The 22,221-nt window shown below is 47.6% G+C and overlaps 1 protein-coding gene across 2 annotated transcripts in view; it reads right to left on the reverse strand.

Moving 5' to 3' along the window:
* Nucleotides 1-2,812: 2,812 nt before the first annotated feature.
* Nucleotides 2,813-22,221, reverse strand: part of grik5 (glutamate receptor, ionotropic, kainate 5) — a gene marked incomplete at its 3' end in the record, with an annotated part of 20,367 nt that continues 958 nt past the window's right edge. The window contains exons 3-19 of one of the 2 annotated variants that reach the window (XM_083678361.1): nucleotides 20,688-20,785; nucleotides 19,883-20,048; nucleotides 17,460-17,638; nucleotides 16,695-16,748; nucleotides 14,971-15,132; nucleotides 14,511-14,663; nucleotides 13,169-13,273; nucleotides 12,036-12,143; nucleotides 11,600-11,803; nucleotides 10,724-10,837; nucleotides 10,259-10,368; nucleotides 9,522-9,695; nucleotides 8,616-8,781; nucleotides 7,174-7,399; nucleotides 6,379-6,507; nucleotides 5,038-5,159; nucleotides 2,813-3,448 (exon numbers count right to left, since the gene is read on the reverse strand). In XM_083678361.1, coding sequence (XP_083534487.1) covers nucleotides 2,813-3,448; nucleotides 5,038-5,159; nucleotides 6,379-6,507; nucleotides 7,174-7,399; nucleotides 8,616-8,781; nucleotides 9,522-9,695; nucleotides 10,259-10,368; nucleotides 10,724-10,837; nucleotides 11,600-11,803; nucleotides 12,036-12,143; nucleotides 13,169-13,273; nucleotides 14,511-14,663; nucleotides 14,971-15,132; nucleotides 16,695-16,748; nucleotides 17,460-17,638; nucleotides 19,883-20,048; nucleotides 20,688-20,785 — 2,906 coding nt within the window. Of the gene's footprint in view, nucleotides 3,449-4,992; nucleotides 5,160-6,378; nucleotides 6,508-7,173; nucleotides 7,400-8,615; nucleotides 8,782-9,521; nucleotides 9,696-10,258; nucleotides 10,369-10,723; nucleotides 10,838-11,599; nucleotides 11,804-12,035; nucleotides 12,144-13,168; nucleotides 13,274-14,510; nucleotides 14,664-14,970; nucleotides 15,133-16,694; nucleotides 16,749-17,459; nucleotides 17,639-19,882; nucleotides 20,049-20,687; nucleotides 20,786-22,221 lie in introns of both variants that reach the window. The other variant, XM_083678360.1, reaches the window with a different exon arrangement.

Genomic DNA, 22,221 nt, shown 5'->3' on the forward strand with positions numbered 1-22,221 from the left:
GACCCGCTCCCCTCACCTCTTTCAACCCCCATCCCACCCCTCCCCCCAAAAAACAGCTGTATCCTCCCATAGACCCCTGTATTTCAATAGGAATAATAATAATAACAACAATTTAATCATAATAATATTCATCGTCATTGTTTTAATAATCCATTTAGCACTAGTATAGAAATATGAAAAAATAACAAAGAGAGAACAGAAAAGTAAACAAAAAAGGTTTGTTTGTTTTGTTGAGTGACCACTCCCCTCACAGACAACCCTCTGATTTGCTTTGCAACCCCCCACCCCACCCCCCTTGACATTCATCAGCTGTATTCCAATACTCAAATATCGTCCCTTCCTTGTCTCCTTTCCTTCATTACCATGGATAAGTAAGAAGACTAGATAGATATCCACCATGTTGCTTTCACCTATCTCAATCCTGTTAGATTAGTTGTCCTCTTGGAGGGAGACAATGAAAGGAGGCTATGTAAGACTATTGAGACACATCCAGTGGAATCACAGCATTGAGTTGAGACCGGAGTCAGACCACATTGGAGTCTCTGCATACTTGTAGACTGTGTCTGCTGCAATGCCTGTACTCTAGCCTCAAAGGCACCATCCATTCTAAACATCTGTCCATGTATGTATGTATAATACTGTAATATCTCACACTGAGTGTATGGTGTTCAGTTGCGTATCTGGCGTTCTATAGTGTATTTGTGTGAGAGACACATGTAAGATCCATTTTCAGAGCCAGCAGAGAACAGTGCAGTAGTTCAGAGAGGGCAGCTTTTTATGACATCAAAACCTCATGATCTCACTAAAACAGTTGGCGCCCAGGAAATGTGTACCAGCAGACCAAGCACTTAAATTCTCTCAAATTAGCCATCAAGGGTAAAATATCCAAACTCGCCTTAGACCAGAGGCCTATCCAGTGGCTTACAACATTCAGAACGTCGCAGAAAGAAAAAACAGCATATCGGCCTACAGTAGAGAAGACACAACTCCCTATTCTCCATAACAGAGAATCACATCTGCTCAATAGGAACCATTTCTACCGGGAACGAACACAGGGAATAATTAGCCAATCTAAAGCTACCCCTATAGGATTGTAATGCCAGGCTTGTGTGTGTGTGTGTGTGTGTGTGTGTGTGTGTGTGTGTGTGTGTGTGTGTGTGTGTGTGTGTGTGTGTGTGTGTGTGTGCAGTCTGTAGGTCTGGCAGACGTCACTGTGTTGGACAGCCAACTCTGTCTGATATGGAGAGAGGCAGCTTCAGCTCCAAACCTCCTGGCAGGGGAATAAGCCTCAGCAAGATGCCCAGAATTACCAGATCAGGAGAGATCTAATTATGGAAGTAGTTCAATTAGGGATTTGTCATACTGATACACTGGCATCCTCTCTCTCTGTCTCTCTCTCTCTCTCTCTCTCTCTCTCTCTCTCTCTCTCTCTCTCTCTCTATCTCTCTCTCTCTCTCTCTCTTCCTCTTTCACTCTCTCTTTATGTTTTTGTGCTGCAAACAGAAATAAAAGGGAGAAAGGAGAAGTTACTTGGATAATGAGGGTTAATTTCACATTTCAAAGCCGCTTTCTCTCTCTCTCTCTCTCTCTCTCTCTCTCTCTCTCTCTCTCTCTCTCGCTCGCTCGCTCTCTCTGTATCTGTCTGTCTGATTATCGTACACTCGTAGGATGGTGCAATCATTGGTTACAGGGTTCCTCTCACTTTCTGTAATTAGAGACAGAACTCTGTACTCTCTCTCTCTCTCTCTCTCTCACACACACACACACACACACACACACACACACACACACACACACACACACACACAATACCCATCCACCCACCCACACACACAAACACCCACACACCAGATCTCCAATTACTCTGCTATTATACTGTATGCATATTCTGTTGCATATGCATATGCATATTCTGTTATGCATTTTGTGTGTTTCCAGCTAACTCAGCCTTACTCAATGCCATCTTAAAAAGCAGCTACGGGGTGCACGGAGGGACACAAAACCTCCTACTTGCAGCAAACCATGGGGGACTCTCCATAACATGTCGTGATCCACCATATCAGCCACATAATAAGTATTTATTTTTTCTGTAACTCCCACTTAGAACAATGGTAACAAAACAATAAAGACAACAAAAACAACAGGAAATCGTATAATTCTCTCAGTCTCAGTTTTTTTTTAATTCTTCTGTTGTCGTATGTCACATAGTTTAAAGGTCCTCCTTGGAGGTGGTGCACACCTTTAATGGTCCCAGTCCAGAGAAGAAGAGCTGGCCGCTCTAGACGAGTGTCTGTGGTACCATAGAGAGGGACAGCCACCGAAGGAGGAGAGAACGGATGAGAGAACAGAGAGAGCCAAGACCAGGTCCAACAGTCTGGTTCTGATTTTGGTTTGTTTCCACCTGACAGCCTCATCCGGTGTAGCCTCAGTCCTGATTGGACTGGCTTCCAGAGAAGTCAACAACAACAACAGAGCAAAGCGGCCATCTTGAAGTAAATCACAAACAAAAGCATATCTGACTACCATGGTAGAGCATGGCTGTGTCGGAGAGGGAGCTAATATCAGGACGAGCTAGAAAGGGCATTCTGCTTCTCTCCCTCCTTCCCTCTGTAGGGTGTGTCTGTCAGTATCTGTGCAAATCTCTGTCTCTTTCTCTCTGTCTGTCTCTCTCCCTCTCCTTCTCTCCCCCTCTGTTGTTCCTCCATATGTGGAGGGCCATAGATGAGTGGTGTGTCACTGAACAGCTCAAACATCCTCAGCTCAAATGTTCGTAACCCTGCATACTCCCCCCCTGCTCCCCCCACCTCACCCCTCAGTCCTGCTCCCCCAGTAGGTCTTTACTGGTGCTGCTCTGTGGGGGGGGTATGGGCCGGGGGGGCGGCGGGGGGCTGTGGTGGAGCCGTCTAGGGCTGGGCCCCCCTCCCCCCTCGCTGTCTGTGGTGGAGGAGGAGGGGGGCGGAGGCGGGGGGAGGCGGGGCAGGGGCGCTGAGGAGGGGGGTATCCTCGTGGAGGGCGCCCCTGCCCCCACCATGGACCTCAGGCTCTGGATCCTCCTGCACTCCTGGCAGATCCTCACGTGCGTGCAGCTGCGGGAGAGTGCCACGGGGGCCGGCGGCGGTGGGGGAGGGGGGGTGGTGTTGGCCCCCAGAGGGTCCTCCAGGAGTCGCTGGGGTCCAGGGCCCATGTCCGAGGGTCCCCCTCCTCCCCCACCGGCCCCTACCCCGCCACCGGCCCCGCCCGTCAGGGGTCCGGAGCCGCTGTAGAGCTTGCCGTTGCTGAGGCGCATCTCCCGTACTAGGCGCAGCGGCCGCGGGGCGCCCAGGGCGATGCGTGCGGGGTGCCGGAGCGCCGCAGAGCTACTGAGGGGCCGACGGCGGCGGGAGCGCGAACTCTTCTTACAGGAGACGGCGTTTCGGAATTCGGTGAGCATCTCCTGACAGACAGACACCTGAGAGGACAGGGGAGAGAGAGGGAGGAGGGGAGGGGGAGAGAGAGGGAGGGGGGGGGAGAGAGGGGAGGCAGGAAGAGGGGGAGGAACAGGGCCACGAAAGAAAAGTAGATGTGGGAGAAGAGAGGGAAGGCATAAAAGAGGGAGGGGAGTGACAAGGAAAAGAAAGCAAAAGGAGGGAAAGGGAGGCAGAGGTAGAGAGAAAGGACAGGAAGGAGGGTGGAGGTGGAGGAGAGGAGATGGCAGGAAGAGAGGAGGGAGGGAGGGAGGGGCGCAGGCAGAAGTGGAGAGAAAGGACAGGAAGGAGGGTGGAGGTGGAGGAGAAGAGATGGCAGGAAGAGAGGACAGAGGGAGGGAGGGAGGGGCGCAGGCAGAAGTGGAGAGAAGGTGAGGTTGGGGATGATAAAAGGAGATGAGGAGATGGATAGAAGTAGGAGAATATCCAAGAGGCAGAGAGGGTTAAAACAATTAATACAACTATATACACATAAAATGTCTTCATTGAAAATGGGCTCTTTATAATGGCACATATGCACTATGAACAAACAGGCAGGCCTGCAAACTGAGGTGCACGAAGACAAATACACGCACGCACACACACACACACACACACACACACACACACACACACACACACACACACACACACACACACACACACACACACACACACACACACACACACACACACACAAACACTGCTGCGAAACATGTCTCTGATCAGCATTCCGACAGCATTACCAACTTGCACGTAAAAGTCAAACACAATGCATGTGCACATAGACATAAAGTCATGGGAAACTCTGACTGGTCGGTAAAAAAAAATCATAACAATAAATGTAATGTGCTCACATAAACAGAAACAGTATTCACTATCTGAAAACAGACACTGATGAAGAAATGGACAAACATTTGAAGAGACGCATGATGGGTGAGAGTGATCCAAGGATGGAAACGAAGAATACCAGCGTACATGTGAGGCATGTAAAAGAAGATACATCATGACATTTAATGCCAGGGGGAAAAAAATCACACGGCTTCTTTATGCAAGCAAATATTGGCATCTCAATATTGCTTATCCATACGCGGTAGTTAAAATGTGAACACTTTTGTTCACGATCGAAATACACTTAAGGTCATACAGCAATGCTAACAATATAGCATGACAACTCAAATACACAGAAAACCACAAGAAGACATGCAACTGAACCTAAATTCTGGTGTTAGCAGTACAAATATGTATGTCTGTGTTTTAGGTACAGCTGCACAATAGCAGGACAATAGAGCAAACTAAACTTCCAACATTCTCTTCATTACACATGCACAGTACACATGGAACCCTGATGAAACACACACAGAGTGTACTGTCCAGTACAACACACACAAATGGTGGCAGAAGCAGGCTAACTAACAAACACACACACACACACACACACACACACACACACACACACACACACACACACACACACACACACACACACACACACACTCCACGACACAAGCTCAGGCAGAAGGGTTGGCGGGTTGCCATGGGGACCTACTGGGGTGGGTCTGTGGGGTCGGCGAGGGCGGGAGTGGGGGCGTACCTCGTCTGTCTCCGCCGAGCGCCGTGTCGACCACACAAACTCCATTATGGCCACGAACACGGCGATGATGAGGCCGCAGATCAATACCACAAAGATGCCCCCGATGTTCTCCATCCCCAGGCCTAAGAGGGAGGGAGAGTACGGTTACAGTTACATTTAAGTCATTTAGCAGACACTTTTATCCAAGCGACTTACAATAAGCACCTTTGTCTAAAGTAAGTGAATCAACTATACATCAATCATCAAAGGTCTAATTTACACTGTCACACACACATGCACACTATGTAAATGCGAAAGCCCTGGGCCCAGGCGAGCAGGGGGCCCAAGAGGCTGAGCCAAAATATATATATATACAAGAAATTATAAAAAAAATATTACTGCAATTTCATTTGCAATTGGTACATGGTCAAACCCGGAGCAAACACCCCCGCAGCCATCTCGATGGTCAGGGGGCCCCGCCTTGCCCAGACCCTGACAACCACCCACTGGAGTAGCAGAGACCCCACAACCCCCCAAGCACCTTAAGGCCCCCCACCCAGTCCCACACAGCCACCTAAAGTGTACTATTGGAAATGTGTGGCCTATAGTTATAGTTTGCGCTTTTCTGCATTCACTTCAAGCAGAGTGACAGTTGACCCTTTTCCTCCATAGTCCTCCAGAGGTAGAGTATTTTTTTTATTTAATCTCCTATTCAGCTCCTGGTTAAGTGGTCAGAAACAAAATACTCGGTCAAAGATAGTTTCAAAATGAAATGTGAATAAATGAGTGTTCCAATTGTATCAGTGTCCCGATGGAGTGTGGCCTGCGGTTATGTTGATGCTGCGTGACAGTCCTTGAGCAGTGTGTCTTTTGTGCTGTTGTGTCGCAGAATACTACACGCCATTGAAAATGTTGACGATGATAACACTAGAGAAAGCGAATAGCTCCAGGGCCTGTGGTAGTCTTGATCTTATGGTAGCCCATGAGGAAGGGTTATACACAGGTCACTCAGTACTGCACAGTACACTAGTAGGACGTTATGGCGGACATACAATATTATAGATAAGACACAGCTGGGTGACTTTAAACGGGGCATGAGACAGAAATGGTACTATAGATATCAGACATTACAGATGAGACACATCAGAGAGGATATTATGATACTGTAGATACACAACATTATAGATAAGACACAATTGGGTGACTTTAACGGGGGGCATGAGACTGAAACGGTACTATAGATATCAGACAGGATATTATGATACTGTAGAGATACAACATTATAGATGAAACACACAGAGAGGGCGCCATGAAGGAGACGCTGGACAGGGCGTTAGAGCAGACAGAGAGGTGGCTACTGACCCTTGGCACGGTGGTCCTCTTCTTTAGGGCACTGTCCACCTTCCCACCAGCGCCTTTTCAGGATCTCTAACCTGTTGTTCTCCTGAAGCTGGAGGATGGCCAGGGTCAACTCATCTCTGAACGGAGAGCCTGGGAGAGGAGAGGAGAGGAGAGGAGAGGAGAGGAGAGGAGAGGAGAGGAGAGGAGAGGAGAGGAGAGGAGAGGAGAGGAGAGGGGGATGAGAGGAGAGGAGAGGAGAGGGGGATGAGAGGTGAGAGAGAGAGAGGAGGGAGGGGAGTAGAGAAAGGAGAATAGAGAGGAGGAAGAGACAGACAGAGAGATAGAGTGAGAGAAGAGAGAAAGGGAGAGATAGAGAAAGGGAAAGGGAGAGATAGAAAGCAGAGGAGGTGAGGGAAAGGGTGAGAGAGAGGAGGAGAAAGAGACAAGATCAGAGGAAAGGGATGAGAGAGAGAGAGAGAGAGAGAGAGAGCGAGAGAAGGGAAAGCGGGAGAAATAGAGAGCGATAAGAGGAGATTATTTAGTTGCCACGATAGAATGGGTGGAGTGATGTTATCAGAAGAATGGGAGGAGAATGTGGGGATTAAAGAGAGAGAGAGAGAGAGGGGGATTAGAATCAGCTTCAGTGAAAGAGAGCAACATTGATGACAGGATTTAGAGTATAGAAAGAGGAACGTATAGAATAGTAGAATTAAAAGGAGTTAAAAGGAGTCTGCTCCCACATCCCTCCGACACTCTCCCAATCCTTCCTCTCCTCCCTCCCCTCCCCTCCCTCTCCACTCATTCCTCCTCTCTCACCCAGTGTCATGCCGATGCCGTAGCCCTTGGTGTCCAGCAGGCCTCCTATCTGCGTGAGGTTACAGTTGAGGTGGCGGTAGTACTCGTTCATGGTGCTCTCCATCAGGAAGGCGTACTTGGAGTTGAGGACGCGGGCGATGCCCTCCTCCGTGCTCTTCACAAACACGCTGGGCTGCTTGGAGTGCATGAAGTTCCACATGCGCTGGTACGTCTGGTAGCGCGAGTTCTGGAGGACGGGAAGAGGGGGATGGGGGGGGGGGGGTCAGGGCAAGGATGGAGGAAGAATGGTAGAGTGGAGATAGAGTGGAGAAAGGAGGGAGGGAGAGAGAAAGGGGTAAAAAGAGAGAGGGGGTCGGGGAAGGAAAGAGAAGAAGAAGGGACGGGAGGGAGGGAGGGAGAGAGAGGAGATGATTAGCAGATGTCCAATCTTCGACCCAGATGGAGCTGTACATCCAAACGCAGGTGGTACTACAGTACACATACAATATGGCCAGCTAAGAAACAGCGTAGATATAGGATCAAGTAAACAGCAATTAGCTGTGTGTATCATCTCGCACAGTATGTGTGTGAGTGTGTGATGGGGGGAGGGGGGGAGGGGGGGAGAGGGGTAATGTAGCTCCAGGGAAGTCTGCTTAAGCAAACACACAGACCCTTTGAGACTCTCCTCTCCTCACTAAGAGACATGAGGGAGAGATGCACACACATTGTGGTAAACAAACAAACAAATAAACCCACGCACACGCATGCACACATACACACACACACACACACACACACACACACACACACACACACACACACACACACACACACACACACACACACTCGCATACATGCACGCACACATACAAACACACACACAGCTGGCAAACACATCAACGATACTTATACACTCGAACATGCATACACACACACACACACACACACACACACACACACACACACACACACTCGCATACATGCACGCACACATACAAACACACACACAGCTGGCAAACACATCAACGATACTTATACAGACACTCGAACATGCACACACACACTGACGAACATAATGCATACAGTACTGTACACACAGACACACACACACACACACACACACACACACACACACACACACACACACACACACACACACCACATACACATTGACAAACACAGATGCCGACACAGACGCCAGAAGCTCTTACATAAGCATACGTAGGCACTCAGCCAGTTAACACAAATAGCCATAAAGAAAACAACAGGGGTGCTCAGAGACACGCCAGCTAATATGCTCTGATACAGACACACACATACAGGCACACACACAAACACACACACACACACACACACACAAACACACACACACACACACACATTCATTCATTGTTCTTAACCATTCTAACCTAGCCTCATATACATACAGACACAGACAGAGCACTTCTGGCTGTGGAGCATACCATGAAGAAGGTCATGGTGCTCCCCCCGTGGATGGTGCCATACTGGATGTTGGTCTGGTCCGCCAGGTCATCAGGGGACTCTATGGGCACCTCCATCCTCTGGACAGTCAGGAAGGCAGCCAGGTTGGCCGTGTAGGAGGAGATGATGATCAGAGTGAATGCCCACCTACGGGAGAGAAGAAGAGACCGGGGGTGGGGGGGGGTAAGAAATAGACATTTGATGCATTTTGATTTCACAGAGGGAGATCGAGGGAGATAGAGTCAGAGAGAGGGAGATAGAGTCAGAGAGAGGGAAAGAGAGTCAGAGAGAGGGAAAGAGAGTCAGAGAGAGGGAAAGAGAGTCAGAGAGAGGGAGATAGAGTCAGAGAGAGGGAAAGAGAGTCAGAGAGAGGGAAAGAGAGTCAGAGAGAGGGAGATAGAGTCAGAGAGAGGGAGATAGAGTCAGAGAGAGGGAGAGAGAGTCAGAGAGAGGGAAAGAGAGTCAGAGAGAGGGAAAGAGAGTCAGACAGAGAGTAATGGTGAGGGATGAGAGAAAAAGACAGATGGAGAGAGTCACACATACACACTCCCATCTGACACTCTCATCAGACCCCTGCACTTACAGGGTTAGTCTTAGACAGGATAGTCCACAGAACATGGTGTCTGGTCCTTGACACACACACACACACACACACACACACACACACACACACACACACACACACACACACACACACACACACACACACACACTCACACTCACACTCACACACACATACAGACACACATACAGACACACATACAGACACACAAACACACAGACACACACACACACACACACACACACACACACACACCAAACCATACAGACACACACACCAAATCCCCCCCCCCCACACACACACACACACACACACACACACTCACCAGACCCCACTGACGCAGCGCGTGGACAGGGCGCGGGGCATGATCTCCGAGCCCTGCTGCATAAAGCCTCCCACGGGGAACCACAGGCTGTTGCCCAGTGTGTACTGGTTCTCCAGCATGTCAGTCCTCTCCCTCAGACACGGGTGAGGGTTGTACCACTCATACGGACTCAATCTGAGAGGAGGGGAGGAGAGGTAGAGGGGGAGAGAGAGTGATGGGAGGAGAGGAGAGGAGAGAGAGGCGAAAAAAGGGGCAGGTGAGACATTTGGACCAGGTGTCTTATTTCTAGAATGTCTTTCCTGATACCAAGGACGACACAGGTCATAGAATCATAGAGATCAACCAAGATATCAATTTCCAACACAAACTGTTTGTTATGATGAATTTTAGCTGGGGTACAAACTACGTAAGACTCTGTTGTAATGATAACCAGATGTGGAACATAGCCTGGACCCTTCTACCTCCAGACCTGCTGGCACCATGCCATATATGGTATGTTGGAGACTTCCTGAGAATTGTTTGTCGCTCTGTATAAATAATGAGAGAGACCACAAGTTGGGTGCTCTCTTGTGGAACTGTGCATTGACCGTGTATCTTCCATTGTGAGCCCAGATCGATCTGAATTAAAATATCCTGATCCAACTTTTATTCGGCGTACCCACTTTATTTCCATCACCGGTGACTGCATTCTTCAACATCTGAAAATCATCATTACACTGTTCTAGTCGGCTACTTACCTTGCTGCCAAGAAGAGCACACAGCTGACAGCTAGGTATGCTAGCAGCATGAACAGCCACACCGCCGGAGAGAAGGGGTCCAGGAAGGAGAAGTACCCCGGCTTCCTCCCCTACGACAGGGGTAAGAGGAGCGAGAAAGAGGAGTTAGAGAGGGCGATGACACCTGTTCTGCAGTTCACCTTTCAACCACAGGAGGGCAGTGTTCCTCTCCACATCTGCACACACGAACCACAGTTCTAGTCCTGCTGTAGCTAACTGTAGCTAACTGTAGCCTGTCGATGCACAACGCTACAACATATGACTGCAACTCTACACCCACATTTGTAGTCCAGATACAGTTCCCCCCAAAATTATTATTCACAGCTCATATACAATGCAGTAACAGTAAGAGTAACAACAACAGAGCAGACGCCATAGTGAAACCCAATCCATAATGCATGTGTTCTACCCAGGGGAGCGTCTTACCAGGTGAACTCTATACAGGATGCTGATCCCCAGGGTCATGAAGGGCTTGGAGAAGTCAATGACTTTCTCCCTCTCTGATGTGATGGTGAAGGCTGCTACAGCCAAGTCTGCTTTCTGTAGGGAGGGAGGGAGGGAGGGAGGGAGGGAGGGAGGGAGGGAGGGAGGGAGGGAGAGAGGGAGGGAGGGAGGGAGGGATTGAGAGAAAGAGAGAGAGAAGGGTTTAGAGAGCAAGACAACAACTGACAGCCACTCCTTTGGTGCGTTGGTAGGAAGATCCATCGATGAAACCAGCGGTTACCACTTAGAACGACTGTAAAAGACAGAGAGATAACTCCAAAAATGAGAAAGAAAGAGAGAAAAAGAGAGACCATATACTGCAGTACTGGTGTTTGGGTGTTCCACCCATGAAACCAGTGGTCTCCATCTGCCCCCTCAGACACTTCCATTAAGGCCTAATTGATTAACATGGGATGCTAATTAGTCGTGTGTGATCAGGCTGGAGTGCAGGGAGAGAGTGGGGAGCAGGGTAGCACCACGGCGGGCAGGGCACCACACAGGGACCACTCCATGCTAATTGAAGTATACCGTATGGTAATTAACCAGAGAGAGTTTCTCATTACCCCGGTAACGAGACTGTCTGCCGGATACGAAATGTGAATGAGAGAGACATTTCCATGATTGTGTGTGTGTGTGTGTGTGTGTGTGTGTGTGTGTGTGTGTGTGTGTATATGTGTGTGTATGTGTGTGTGTGTGTGTGTGTGTGTGTGTGTGTGTGTGTGTGTGTATGTGTGTGTGTCTGTGTGTGTGTGTGTGTGTGTGTGTGTGTGTGTGTGTGTGTGTGTGTGTGTGTGTGTGTGTGTCTGTGTGTGTACTTACTCTATTGATAAGTTCTCCCACCATGCCGGTCCAGGATCCGTTGGGCTCTGGCGCTCCGTACAGTCCATCATCCACCAGCTTGATCCTGAAGGAGAACTTTAAGATGTCCGACAGCTCTCTCAGCATGTCCACACAGAAGCCCTCGTACTGGTCGTTCCCCTGGTATTCCAGGTAGTTGCCCTTACGCATCACGTACGGGCTCTCCTGCAAAGGGGAGACAATATGATAGACTTGTAATAGATTTACATGGTTTTGTGTGTGTCTGTGATATGACATTACCAGGCAGTCCCAAAAAAGGTTTAGGATTAAGGGCTTGACTTAACCAGTGTGGCAATAAAGGTTAGGGTCACTTGACCTTACCAATATGGTGATAGCAATGAGGCTTAGGCTTTTGACCTCACCAGTGTGGTGGTGCTGGTGCAGATTTTGACCTTACCAGTATGGTGGTGACAATGAGGGTCTTGTTGGCAAGTGTCTCGGACACGTTGATATCCAGGCTGGTAGAGTTCATGGCTAGTGTGTTGTTGGAGTACCAGATCCCAATCTAAGAGAGGGGGAGGGAGGGAGAGAGAGAGAGGGGGGGAGGGAGAGAGAGAGAGGGGGGGGTAATGAGGTGTAGCAAATGCAGGACGTGTATGTGATTGTGCAGGGGGTAAACACTTGTGAGAATGCAATCAGAGAGATAGGAAAGAAATGGAAAGATCACCTGAAAACCGAAAAAAGGCGCTTTGGAAAATAATACTGTCCATCTTTCAATAGGTCAGAGGAGTGGTAATGACTCCATTTACAGAATCATAGCTTTTTCAGCTTTTTTCTCCTCTCTGCGTGACATTTAAGGGAAAGTGCTGTAACTGCTATGAGCGATGTTAAGAGAGTTCAGCAATGATTACGAATGTTTATTGGACTTGTGACCTTCGAATGGTGAAGTTCTATCTGTAAAAAGTATAGTTCATATTCAGAGATATTATCAAGCGTCGCTCGTTTTCACATGCCAGATTTCCGAGCTGCTTCGTAGGCTAGCGGACACACTTCTTTCATAGCTCAGTAGGTTCACTGCCCTAAAGGCTCTCAAATTCGGGGACTGTTGATAATGGGATTTGTTAACAGGGCGCAAACGCAGATACATCTTTATAATTCTGAAATGTCAATCTGGGTTAATTATTTAGGTTCTACAGAATCAGTGTGTGTTACGTAATGAGCAAAGCACACAGCATAACCTCAAAGACATGAGTCCGATTTACAGACAGACTAATAACAGTTTCCAGAATGCTTCGTAGCTAATGTGGTACTTTATTTCTCTTGAATTGTTAAATGTATGTTTGACGATCAATCCTCCTCTATGTGTGACCAAACACAATTTGTGATTCAGGTGGACTGATAAAGTTGTGTTGTGTTGTGTTGTGTTGTGTTGTGTTGAGTTGTGTTGTGTTGTGTTGAGCTCTGTTGTGTTGTGTTGTGTTGTGTTGTGTTGTGTTGTGTTGTGTTGTGTTGTGTTGTGTTGTGTTGTGCTGTTCTGTTCTGTTCTGCGTTGTGTTGGGTTGTATTTTATGTTGTCTAGTAATTTCTGACCTCTTTGTGACCTCCCCTGTGTTTCTCCAGTATCTTCAGGGTGTAGTTGGTCCTCTGGCCTTTGCTGTTGAACTCCACACGGCCCGTCAGACCATCATACTCAACCTGAGGGCACAGAGAGACGGAGAGAATAGGTGAGAGAGTGTGAGGGAGAGAGAGACATAGAAAAAGAGATAGTCAAAACAAACAGACAGAGTGAGAAAGAGAGACAGAATCAGTGAAAAAGAGAAACAGACCATGAGAGAGAGAGAGATAGAAAAAAAGGGGAGATGAGATGGTGAGAAATAGAGAGACAGAAGAAAACAGACTGAGAAAGAAGGAGAGACAGAAACAGTGAGGAAGAGAGGCAGACAGCGAGAGATACATCACACACACACACACACACACACACACACACACACACACACACACACACACACACACACACACACACACACACACACACACACACACACAGCAGATCAATACTTACAGTCTGCACAATATCTAGTACACACTCCAACCCAGGACGCTGCCAGCATTAGGAGAGAGGCTATGATAAATGGCGTGACGGTGAAGATGGAATACACCATGTGGTTTGATAACAAAGACAGATGTCACACCTGTGTGAAGGAGACAATAAGAGATGGAGGAGAGGCGGCCATGAAGACAGGTCGTCAATGAGAGAGACAGACAACCAGCCATGAAATGCCTGAGCATAACAATGGAGAACTTCCATGAACGACAGTCAAACGAAGATCCAGCTTCTTTCCAAACAACACCATACTGCACGACAAGATAGTGGGGAGGAGAGTACAATGGCGGAGGTGCATGAGGACGGCCGCCTCCACACATATGGAACAATTTCTTATCACTCGGAAAAAAATCTGGCTTGCAGTAGATGCTGCTGCACCTCAGAATTTAGAGAAATGACCAAAAAATAATGCACTGATGAAATGTTCCCGTAGCACTGCTGTATGTGTGTGGAGGCTCCCATCTTTATGTATGTTCACCATTGACATGGTGAGGTTGGCAGCAGCAGCTTTGTGTTGCCATGTGGATGATATATGCATGGTAACTTAGGAACAAAACATGAAGCTATAAACACATATGAGCAGCTGGGACAGTGTGTGTGTGTGTGTGTGTGTGTGTGTGTGTGTGTGTGTGTGTGTGCGTGTGTGTGTGTGTGTGTGTGCGTATGCATGAATGCGTGTGTCTCTGTGTGTGTGTGAGTATATGTGTGTATGTGTGCATATCTGTGTGTGTGTGTGTGTGTGTGTGTGTGTGTGTGTGTGTGTGTGTGTGTGTGTGTGTGTGTGTGTGTGTGTGTGTGTGTGTGTGTGTGTGTACAGGTGTTACTGACCATGCGCAGGTAGTTCATGAGGCTGGTCCCATGTTGCCAGATCTGAGGCGAGGTGCAGCTGAGAGGTTTCACCCCAATCTCCTGACTGCGGTTCAATTCCCTCACTGCCCCAACTACCACATGTACCGCATCAAACATGAGAGCTGACGACAACTGTAGGGGGAGGGGGAGGGGGGGGGGGGGGAGTATGAGGGAGAGATGGTGGGATATGGGGGAGAGGAGGAGAACCGGGTTGAGGTGTTGGGGAGAGGCAGGGGTGGAAGAGGGAAGATATAGGGGGAGAGGCAAAAAAGGGAGGGAGGGAGGAGATGGATTGAAGCGTAAAAAATAGGTACAGCACATCAAACAACATACTTATCAAAAAAACAAAAAATACCAGCTGACAAATACATTGTACATCATTCAAAGTCCTAAAAAAGCCTTGTGTGAAGGTGCATGTTGTGGTCCCAGTGAGACTGACCGCAGGCCCGGGGTAGGGGCTGAGGTCACAGCCCTCTCTCCAGGACAGGTTGAGGCTCCTGATGAACTCCAGGTAGAAGGGATGGGTGGTGTTGAACATGGAGAAGCCTATGATGTTGGAGTGTTCATCAACAATGTCATCTAGTCTGAGCAGGGGGAAGTCCTATAGAGGGAGACAGTAAGGAGGAGGAGGGGGGGGGGTGGGTGGGGGTGGAGAGAGGGGGAGGGGGGGGGGAATTGATGAGTGACAACGTGTGTATCAAATCTCAGAGAGCGACAGCAAGAGGGAGAAAAAAGAGGGGGAAGGAGAGAGATTGAGAGAGAGAGAGAGAGAAGGAGAGAGACAGACAGACAGACAGACAGACAGACAGACAGACAGACAGACAGACAGACAAATAGACAGACAAATAGACAGACAAATAGAGAGTCTATGATCAAATCGAATGATTGATAACGTGTATCAAATCTAAGGAGAGAGAGAGAGGGTGAGGGAGGGAGAGAGAGAGAGAGGCTGACAGAAATGACTAGGTGTTGACAGAGACAGGAAGTGGTACAGAGAGTAAATGAAGAGGCTGGCCGGGTGTATACACACACACACACACACACACACACACACACACACACACACACACACACACACACACACATACACACACACACACACATACACACACACACACACACACATACACACACACACACACACACACACACACACGGAGGACAGGACAGACAGAGTGAAGGGTGACACACTCATTTAAATGCTGTAGGCTTCTGCAGAGAGAGAGAACACAACAAAGGGACGGATGAAAACACAGGAAACGGAGAGAGAGAGAGAGAGAGAGAGAGAGAGAGAGAGAGAGAGAGAGAGAGAGAGAGAGAGAGAGAGAGAGAGAGAGAGAGAGAGAGAGAGAGAGAGGGTGGTTGAAAGAAAGCAGAACGGATACCGCTGGCTGTCTTTGCGTTTGTGAAAACACCTCACCCTCAGACCCCCTTCGCTTTCTCCCGTTCTTTCAGATTCTCTCCCCTTGCCCTAACCTCATCTCTCCATTCCTTAGACATACACAGTATATATACAGTGCCTCCTTCACTTTATGAAATTTGAAATTTGTGAAATTATGAAATATGAAATTTTCTGAGTTGTTAGTGACATCGTAATCTACACAGTGTGTAATTGATTCCTATGAAAATCAGACCCTATAAAAACAAAGATATTAATTCCACAATTACATGAACTATTATCCTTGCAATAAGATGGACTCAATTCATCTTACTGAGTGATTTGTTGATGACATTTTGGCATTTTAGTTAATTTTAAGAGTGTCATAGCAAATGGTCTGAATACTTATGTACATGAGGTATTTCTGTATTTCAATTTTAATAAATTTACTGAAATTTCAAAAAACTTGTTTTCGCTTTGTCATTCTGGGGTATTGTGTGTGGATTGATGGCAAATTCGTTTAATTTAATCCATTTTAAATTGAGTCTATAACACAACAAAATGTGGAAAAAGTGAAGGGGCCTGAATACTTTCCGAAGGCACTGTACTGTGTCTCTCTGCATGTGTTGAATTGTTGCTACTACCTGTTCTGCCCTCACACATAAAGGGACAAAGAGAGGGAGTGAGCGGGAGGAAGGACACAGAGGGATGGAGGGATGGAGGGATGGAGGGATGGAGGGATGGAGGGATGGAGGAGAGGCTGAGAGGCATCGCTATGCTCTTACCATGGTTGTGAGGATGTACTTATAAAACGCTGATGTCATCCCCAACTCAGACGCCTGCAGGGCAGAGAGATTGAGAGAGGAAGGAGGGAGGGACGGGGGGAGAGAAAGACAGAGGAAGAGATAGAGAGAGAGCAAGAGATAGAGAGAGAGAGGGGGAGAGAGCATACGTTAATCACAGCCTAAATCATCAGACTAACACAGTGGTGTTTACAATGCTTGAAGGCAGAGTACAGTCCCAATGGGTGGACTGAAAATCTATATATAAAGTCTATCTGTGAGTCATTGTGCTTCTTTCTGTCGCTACTGGCTACTTTATAAATCTCAACGCTGTAGCAACACTGTGTCATCCTGTAGAATGAACATCACCGTTTCACGTCGGTAACAAGCTGCTATTTCGGTCTTGTTCAAATGTTTTGCTTTCCCCCAAATCTTCCCTGTATATTTCTGTTTCTGGGTCAGACAGTCTTGTTCTATCCCCCTGGTGATAAAGGTTTGGGGCAGGTTGGAGGAGTTGTGTTATTCTTTTGATCCAATCTAATCTACGGTTAGGGTTTAGGCTAGGGTGATACATGATAGATGCTAAGTCGGATCTTTGGGACAACCGTACCCTAATGTTAACCTTAACCTTACCTTAAACTTAACATAACCATAACCATAACCCTAACCCTTACCTTTACCGTTTGAAATGTCAAACTCAAGCATCCCACTTCGCATTTACCAAAATAACCCCACCCCCCTCGTCAGGACTGATTGGTGACCTCTGACCTTTTTGAGGATGAGATAGGAGATGGAAGCGTTAGCGTCGATGATGATGGTGGCCACTTTGTCGTCACGGATCTCCTTCAGCAAGGGGGTGGGGTCCAGGTTGTCATCCAGCATCCTGATTGACAGCGTTTCCCTGGAGATGAGGAAGCGCCGCACCAGCTCCTCCAATCGCAGAAGACCTGAGGGGCGGAGTCAGGGTAGAGAGGGGTTACATATGAGGGTTGGAAAGGAGGTGAAAGGACAGAATGGCAGCAACAATTCTCTGATGTGAAGTAAGAAAATGTACTACCTCGTCCTGTGTAAAAAAAAAATGTAGATATACAGTATAAATGCAGAACTAACGACATGATTATGGATAGAATAAATACAGTTCAGACATAAACACACAACAAGAGAATGCGTATTGGAATATGTGTTGTAGTTCAAGTGCTAATTCTATAGTAAAACACTGCTGGCAATGTAAATAAGAAGAGAGGCTTGGTGTCTGGGGAGCCTCATAAGGAGCCAGGGGGAGGAAGGGGGGGAGGAGAGGGGGGAGGGATGGAGAGTACACTCCTGGAGAAAGGGCCTGTAAGCAGTGTGGTAATCACTGAAACAGTTCAAAACTTTAATTAGTTTGAGGGAGGAGAAAAATCAATGCTCTCTACAGCTCCCTCAGTCCCTCTACTCTCATACTCCCTCTCTCACTAGCCTAACCTCTCCCTCTTGCTCTCTCTCTCTCCCTAACCTCTCCCTCCCTTCTCTTTTTCTTTCTCTCCCTACTCTCTGGTCTTCTCCCTTCTTCTCTCGTTAAGCTCCAGCTCTATGTATCTCTCTTTCTCACCCTCTCCTGGTCTCTCTCCATTTTGCTCTCCAAGTCCCCTCTTTGTCTTTATCTCTCCCTTTATTCCCTCTTTCTCCTTTATCTTGCTCTAGCTCTATCTATCACCATATCTCTCTCTTCCTCTTTCTGTCTACCCCCCCATCCCCCATCCCCCATCCCCCCCTCTCTCTAACCTCATCGGTCTCATAAAAACTGCATAATTGAATTAGGCTGGGATAGAGCGTCGTGACCCAACCGTAACTAGAAAAGGAAACCTCCAGAATGACCCAAAACCACTAATCCACCCTCATTTAAAAGCATTCCCGTCCACCGCAAAAAAACAAGTGGTGCGCACTGCTGGATAAAAACAACGTTAACTCCAGTAAAGCTTTCACCATGCAGTGATCAAACGGCCAATAGGGAATCAGCATTGAATATGAGACACCATCTTGTTCCCGTTAGACGTTACATAACCCAGAGAATTGACGATATACATATACATATATATATATATATATATATATATATATATATATACATATACATATATACGTGATTTAACGTCCTCCTCATCTCAGCAAAGCAAACAGAGAGTCCACTCATCCCGAACCCCACTTGCGCGGAGGTGAACACAGATAGATCAAATCAACTGTGTTGACTGTGAACATGGTCTGCCTCCTCCACAACAACACACACTGACTCTGCCTGTAGAACAAGCCTGTTGAGTGGCAGTTAGCACCTATTCTGCAGCCATGGCAACCGGCTCCACGGCGATAGATAGATAGCGCAGCCAACTGGGTCAGAGTCTGTTGGTACGATAACCTTGTAGAGATCACCGCGCAGCCAAATATAGCTTTCTCATCTGCACACATAATGATCTACCACCCTATGTCTATGCCTGTTGCTTTTAAAACAGTTGCAAATATAAAAGGCTTAGAAAAACCTTGGGCTCTCATCTACAATATGCAGTGACTGATGATGAAAATAGTGCACACTCTTTATGGATTTCAAAGGACCTCATGTTCAAACAAATGGCAAGTCTATGAAGATAAACCATTCTCTGTGCTTGAAAGAGGAAAGTGTGATGGGGATAATGAACTGGTACCAATCATTAAATCATTGATGCTGGACTTTCATCCCAGCCTTAATAGAACCAGTGTTAAACTATGGCTAAGAGGCAAGTTGGAGCGAGACTTGTGTTCTGAACTCTGACTGAGTAATGAACTTTAAGGCCAGACTGTTCGTATGAGTGTCTCCCAGCAGGGCATAGTCATATCCACCCAGACAGTGTGAATGAGCTGAGAAGTCGTGAGCTCACACAGACACAGACACAGACACAGACACAGACACAGACACAGACACAGACACTACACACGAATGCAAGTAAGCACACAGTGCCCACACTGTCACCGTCTCAAACACACACAAACAGTACTGTACACACAGACACACACACAGACACACACACACACACACACACACACACACAGACTGCCCACATACTGTGTGCCTCAAACACACACACACACACACACACACACACACACACACACTCACACACACACACACACACACTCACAGAACACACACACACACGCACACACACACACAGTGTTCTTACACTCGGCCTTGGCGCAGACCAGGCTAGCTGAGGGGTAGCTGAAGGAGCGGAGGATGGCTCCCACTGCCAGGCTCAGGTCCTCGTTGCTAGGGTACAGAGTGACCGAGGCGAAACGCAGATACGGCAAGCGAGGAGTCTCCTCTGGACCGATCTTTATATGAGGGATCTGGGGGAGAGGAGGGGAGGGGAGGGGAGGGGAGGGCGCGGAGAGTAGAGGGGAGGAGGGCAGGGGAGAGGAGAGTAGAGGGGAGGAGGGCAGGGGAGAGGAGGGCAGGGGAGGGGAGAAGAGAGGAGAGGAGAGGAGGAGGAAGAATGACAAGGGAATGTGAGGGAGGACAAGAAAAGAAGAAGAAAAGAAAGATGGTGAAGGAGGTAAGAGAGAGAGAGAAGAGTGAGAAACGTCAAATACAGTATATCAAAGACCAACAGAAAAAACGGGTAAAGTGAAAGAAGATGATGATGGTAGAAGATGGTAGGAGGATACAGAGATGAGGAGAGAGAGAGAGAGAGAGAGAGGTGGGGGGGGGGGGGGGAGAGAACAGAGTGAAGAGGGATAAAAGGCCAAGGCAATAAAAGAGAAAACAGATGGAAAGAGTGCATGATGGTTAATTACATGAGAAGATTTAATACACTTGGGAGAGTCAATCTTTTGACACTAACTATAAACAAGAAGTCTGTGTGTGGGGGTGTGTGAGAGACTGAGTGAGTGAGTGAGTGAGTTTGTGCGTGCGTGCGTGCGTGCGTGCGTGCGTGCGTGCGTGCGTGCGTGCGTCCGTGCGTCCGTGCGTGCGTCCGTGTTACTCACCTCCTTCTCCCCACATATATGACTGACAGTAGAACCAGAGGCTGGACTGGAGGCGGGGCCTATCACCGAGACAACACCTTTTGGTAGAATTTGACACACTGGGAGAAGAAACACAGAAAGCAAAAATAAGGAAAAGGGGGCGTCGTCAACCTTTATTCCTTTGAAGGTGCATTCCATGGGGTGCCTCTGCACATGTTGGTAAACTGAGGGGGTGTCAAAAAGTAACCATTTCTCTGGCAGTTTTGACTGGGGAAATGTAAATGATTGCACCTCTAACTTGATTCCATTACAAAACATAGTACCTTCCCATAGGGAAGATACAGTCTGAAGTTTGCAGAGTGGAACTCAGTCTGTCTTTATACCACAAATGGTATAAATCCTTAATTAAAAATCCTTTATTATAACCAATGTAAAAAGGACTGGATAATGTCAATATGGGGGAAACTCTATTTTGCTTCCTGAAAGACTGAAAGACACTTTTACTTAAATCAGTTGTCATGACAAGAACGTTAAAAGTCAATATGGACATGCTCTGTCTCATACTTAACTAACTGATCAGTGATCAATCAGCCTCTCAGTGATCAATCAGTCTCTCAATAACACTGATAAGCAAACATGAACTCCTGAACCACACACAGTTCATGGGAAAACAAGAGCCTCACGCTCAATGATCTCCCATTGGCCAATTAATGATTGACAGTGGATGGATGACCCCGCCTATGGAGGGGCTATGATTAGAGGTGCATCTCAATATTCAAGCCTGAGTCTTCCTTTCTTGTCCCTATCTCCTTTCCTTATCTCCTTTCCTTATCTCCTTTCCTTAACCTGCACTGACCTGAAAACAGGGCTGTACCCTGTGTGTGTGTGTGTGTGTGTGTGTGTGTGTGTGTGTGTGTGTGTGTGTGTGTGTGTGTGTGCGTGTGCACGTGTGTGCGTGTGTGCATGTGTGCGTGTGTCTGTGTGTGTGTGTGTGTGTGTATGTGTGTGTGTCAAACAGAGGCAATAAGTAAGATGATGAGTGCTCTGATCCAAAAACCAAAGACCCTCCAGGCAAAGCCTGTCAGAGTCTCCTTCCCATTGGTGGTTACACACACACACACACACACACACACACACACACACACACACACACACACACACACACACACACACACAGACACCGCAGGGTGTGTGACCTCTTCCAAAGGGAGCAGCAAGTGTCTATGTCCTCATACCCACTGGTCTCTGAGCTATTATTGTACGCTGACACACAGGAACCTATTTGTGAGAGAGAGCATTGTGTTTTATGTGTTCTCCATGTCCACCTTGACGTTTCACCTTCTCTTCATATATCAAGGCAGTTTATCTGTGAGCAAGATAAAATTTCCGCCGTATATCCACCCTATATCCATTAACCTGTAACATGCAACTATTTCCTTGGCCTGGTAGGGGTCTCACTGGTGTCCGTGCTCTGTAGTGGTTTGTCCTGGTCACCTATACTCACTGGTACCAATGGTGTGGGACTGGTCTGTAGTGGTATGTAGCTGACTTTTTT

This window comes from Argentina silus (genome assembly GCF_951799395.1).
Source record: "Argentina silus genome assembly, chromosome: 10".
In the NCBI taxonomy this organism is placed as follows: Eukaryota; Metazoa; Chordata; class Actinopteri; order Argentiniformes; family Argentinidae; genus Argentina; species Argentina silus.